General features: G+C 43.3%; 1 protein-coding gene across 1 annotated transcript in view; it reads left to right on the top strand.

Annotated features, from left to right (window-relative positions):
- The window catches only part of LOC138950634 (lectin L6-like), a 20,804-nt gene extending 17,296 nt beyond the window's left edge, over positions 1–3,508 (top strand). The window contains exon 7 of the mRNA XM_070322341.1: positions 2,894–3,508. Within this exon, the coding sequence (XP_070178442.1) occupies positions 2,894–3,115 (222 nt within the window). The 3' untranslated portion in view covers positions 3,116–3,508. The remainder of the gene's footprint in view (positions 1–2,893) is intronic.
- The last annotated feature ends 1,492 nt before the right edge of the window (positions 3,509–5,000 follow it).

The raw sequence follows: 5,000 nt of genomic DNA, 5'->3' as shown, positions 1-5,000 counted from the left end.
AATCATCTTTCTCGAATCTACAATAGAACTCGTTTAATTTCTCAGAAAATTCAACCTGTTCTTTCATCGGCATGCTATTGCTACTGGATTTTGTTTTGGCCTGTCCTGACAAAGTTTTAAGTCCTTTCCATGCGTCTGCTAAGCTACCTGATTCAAACTGTGACTCTACTTTCTCTTTGTACTGTCTCTTCGCTTCCAAAATTTCTTTCCTCAATTTGTTCTGTACTACTTTCCTTTCTACTCTGTCTCCTGTTTGAAATGCTACCTTTTTCTCGTTGAGTGTGGCTTTGAGAGACTTTGAAATCCAAGGTTTGTTGTTGGGGTATAATTTCACTGTCTTAGATGGGACAATCATATCCTCACAAAAATTGACATAGTCAGAAATCACTTCAGTAGCTTCGTCTACACTAACACTAGAATCAAGAAACATGTCCCAGTCTGTACACTCAAAACATCCCTGCAACTGCTCTACGCTATCCTGAGACCACACCTTAACTGACTTCTTCACTACGGGTTCTGTCTGAATTTTGGGTTTGTAGGCTGGGACAAGAAATACACTATTGTGGTCTGAGTTACCTACGGGAGGGAGAACAAACGATCGGTAGGCCTTGGGGACGTTTCCATACACTAAGTCTATTGTCTTGTTCTTTCGCTCGCAGTTCAATATTAAAAAAAAAAAACCTCGTGTAAATCTGGTACGACACAGCAAGCCATGTATTTTTCTCTATGTGCATGACTGTGTTCTGTTCGATCTTTTGATCAGTGGTTAAGTTTAACATTGACGGGTCACTGGCGTATCGACGGGACACGGTTTCATTCGACGGCTGAATAAGAGATGGAGATCTTGGATCAGATCCGGGTATTTGAGTATGTGTGACAGGGAGACTACTGCGTCACCCTTCACAGCAGACTCTGCAGAGTTGTCTTTCGGGCTATTTATAGCTCGAACAGCTGGACACCTGTGGTTTAGCACATAACCACGTTATATTATGTCCCATAAATAGACTCAAGTTGTGGGGACAGAAACACGAAGTTAGCATAGCATAGCATAGCATAGCATAGCATAGCATAGCACACCTGTGACTTGTAGAGTTGTGTTTGTGATAGGGTCTGGCTGCTGCTGTCCCTTTGTGTGTTCTTGGTTCCCTTTGTGTGTTCTTGGTTCCCTTTGTGTGTTCTTGGTTCCCTTTGTGTGTTCTTGGTTCCCTTTGTGTGTTCTTGGTTCCCTTTGTGTACCCAAAACACTTTTTATATGTCAAATAACCAAAGGGAAGTAAGCGCTCTGCATGCATACGACATGTGTAATGGAGTAAGCGAGAGTTATACGGAACCTTTCTCCTGGCACATGAGAGAATAACACGCATTGAAATGAACAAGCGACTTTCATCCTCAAAAAAGGATTATATGGCTAAGAAATTAGCCCTAAAATCTCAATCCTGTTTGATTGGACTTCGCCTCCAAATGGTGATTGTAGTGTTCCGACACTCGGTTACATGTGAATATTGACACTATGGGATCGAACTTACCTTGTTGAGGTCATCGTTTAGTTGACAATTTAAACCAAAAGACACGGATCGTGGTGTCAGTGACCCAGTTTTCAAATACTATTCCATCCAGGTGGACAAAAACAGTGTTTGCGTGTCTTTTTTTTTTTTTTTTTTTTTTTTTAGTGTCCAGAAGAGCAGAACCTTTGTCTGTGTCTTTATGTGAACGGAACTGTGTCTGAGTGACCAATCGAACAAAAACGTCGTCCACGTGTTAAGGTAAACACAACCTGTGTCCGTGTGTCCACGGCACAGGTGCACGAACCGCAAGGGGGCGCCACCCAAACGGGAGAGAACAAACCGCAGTCTGATTCGTTGAAATCACAACAACAAATCTCAATTTCAACCAATCCAGCACCGCGGCTGACTCCCACCCGGTTGGTAACTTTCTCGTGCTCCTCGGCCCAGGTGAAGAGATAGAGGACGAGTTTCAATGGTCGACCCTTGTCTAGTCTGGTTAGTCCATTGCACATGTCACTCGGCCCAGGTGAAGAGATAGAGGGCGAGTTTCAATGGTCGACCCTTGTCTAGTCTGGTTAGTCCACTGCACATGTGCTTCGCTGAAACGTGGTCTGGTCGGACCATATACTCATCCAAAACGGCCGTCGATAGATGGATGAACTTAGAGTTTCTTAACGATCAAACAAACTCACATAAACAAACTCAATATCCACCAAATCTTCTTCGCAAAAATAGCCAACACTACATCAAACTAGTTGTCAATGCAGAATGTGCTTCGAAATGAACAGCACCGTCTAACAATTTGTCTCGTTAGTAAAACATCACTCGACAGATCGCACTCACAACGTTCGACGCCATTTTGGAACCACAGAAACCCTCGGCTGTGTTCGGGTCGGACTAAAGCGATCAGAGTGACGTCATCAGGTTCAATCAGACCCCGTTTTAGCGCACTGTAGGGTCTAGGGTCGCCAGTGAAACATGCCCACTACAACAAGAGGCTCGGTCCACATGTCATGATTGTAACCTTTGTTAAAATAAACCTATGTTTAAACCAAACATGCCCACTGTGTTGGCCCCTCCTATCTCGCCCCCGCTTTGTACGCTCACAGTAGCCGACTTCATGGTCTGCTTGCTTTCCATCTGTCAAGGGTGTCAACTCGCCCCCGCAAGCAGTGGCAACTCGCCCCCGTGTATTCCATGCGATGAAGTTGACTTTTGACGTTTCTTGTGTAAAACAAGATGCACAAAAATACACGTTTACCTAGGTTTTACCTTAGTTTACCTGATATGCGTTTGGCATAATTGTGTGTGTGTATGTGTGTGTGTGTGTGTGTGTGTGTGTGTGTGTGTGTGTGTGTGTGTGTGTGTGTGTGTGTGTGTGTGTGCAGGTGGACAGCAAGAAGCTGAAGTACGTGTCGTCAGGTGACGGCCAGGTGTTGGCACTGGACAAGTGGGGCAAGATATTCCGTAGAACAGGCGTCTCCTTCTCCAACCCTACCGGTACCGCCTGGAGGATCGTGACCCCCAAGAAGCTCACGGCCATCGACAGCTACGGCGTCATCTTCTGGGGCGTGGACGCTACTGACAAGATCTACCTGGCTACGATGTAAGGCATCCACGGATCCATGCTGAGTTTTGATTCCATATTTTTACAGAGGTCTAGAAGGACTACGTGAAGCCGAGACATGTACGTGTAGATGTTGATCAATGCCGAGTTGTGATTTCATGTTACAGAGGTCTAGAAGAAATACGTATAGCCGAGACGTGAACGTCTACACGGATCAATGCCGAGTGATTTTAAATAATACAGAGGTCTAGAAGGCCTGCGTGTAGACGAGACGTGTACGTGTAGATTTTGACGTCATTACAACAAGAGGCTCGGTCCACATACACGCGACATGTAGATCCTGACAAACGTGCACGTTCTGAAAAACTACCTTCTGGAACTTTTGGAATCGATATGATGTTTTGGATATGAAATTAAACAAATGATTATGCCAAAATCTTCCTCTCTGTTTACTTACAATGAGATAAAAGAGAGGAGAGAGAGAGAGAGAGAGACGAAGAGAGAGAGAGAGAGAGAGAGAGAGAGAGAGAGAGAGAGAGAGAAAGAGAGAGAGACAGAGATTATAAACCCACACACACACACACACTCACACACAAACACACACACACACACACACACAATCATAAACAAACACCCACCCACACACACACACCGAGACACACACACACAATGGATGAATCTTGCTCAGGGGTGGGTTGCATGAGAGAACTCAAATTCCAAGCTCAAACGGTTCGACTTTACTCTAAAGCTTGCTCTGTTAAGAATCCGCAAAGCACGAAACGAAGTCGGGGTGCATGAGCCGTCTTTAGGGCCGACTCAACAGAGAAAGAGGGCAAGTCGACGTTGTCGACCTACTTAGAGCGTTAGTGGGAGATTCCATGACGTCACGGGAAATGTGGTCAGCAACAGCCAATGCAAACTACAGTCTAGTAGGTTCGCGGGAAAAGGGCGCATCAGAGACCGTCTGTTACACAATAATGTACTCTGCGGCATCTGGGCGGATTCAAGCATGCACAGGAAGCGCGCGCTCATACCAACACGGGAGATGCCGTGTGTAGTACAAAGTAGAGCGTACGGCGTTATAGTACTATTTTGTGCATTGTGCATGTTGGATCGAGTAGAAGAAAAATAAAGATTGTCTTCTTGATCTTGAATCGCTCTCTACTGAAAAGGTAAACATCGACCAAAAATTAAAAAAGTAAATACAAAAAGAAGATAAAAATACAGTAATTACAAAAAACACACGAATTATATCAAAATAAAAAATGAAGTAAAAACAAAATAGTAGGAAAAGACAAAATCATATAATGTGAGACTAAAATTGGTTTTTTTTTAAAATAAATAAATAAAATTTTAAACATCAAATTATAAAACACTTATAACTATTAGAGACAGCATTAGGTAACAAAAGATGATTTCTAACAAATAAAAAAAAAAGACAACAAAATATAAATATATTAATGATTGAATAAATAAATACATATTTCAACAAATAAAAAAAATTTAAAAAATGATTTCACCCTAAAGAAAACAAAAAGAAAAACCTTTTGGTTGCCGGGCACAGATGAAGTAAACAAGAAAGTTGTCTAACTCCGTCGCGTTGGTGCGACCTATTATAGCACCAAATGATAAAAGGTTTTAAAACATCATCTTGCAAGCGGCAACTCGCTGGTTAAGTCTGTTATCTCTGCCAAGCTCAGCGTTAAGCCTGGGGGGGAGCAGGCTCAAAGTTAAGCAAAAAGCGCTGTGCTCAACGAACGTAAGACCGCTCATGCACCCCGGTTTTCGCGCTTTCCGCGTAAAGTCAACCATCTCAACTTTGAGCACATTTCCGCTCAGCTTAAGTCGTCTCATGCAACCCACCCCAGTTCTTTTAAGGCCACAATATCGTCATTTCCTCAACAACAACTTACCTGTTGGTTGATACA

Source organism: Littorina saxatilis, linkage group LG16, assembly GCF_037325665.1.
Source record: "Littorina saxatilis isolate snail1 linkage group LG16, US_GU_Lsax_2.0, whole genome shotgun sequence".
Lineage (NCBI taxonomy): Eukaryota > Metazoa > Mollusca > Gastropoda > Littorinimorpha > Littorinidae > Littorina > Littorina saxatilis.
The sequence above is the reverse complement of the archived record's forward strand: the minus strand, read 5'-3'. Positions and strand labels throughout refer to the sequence as shown.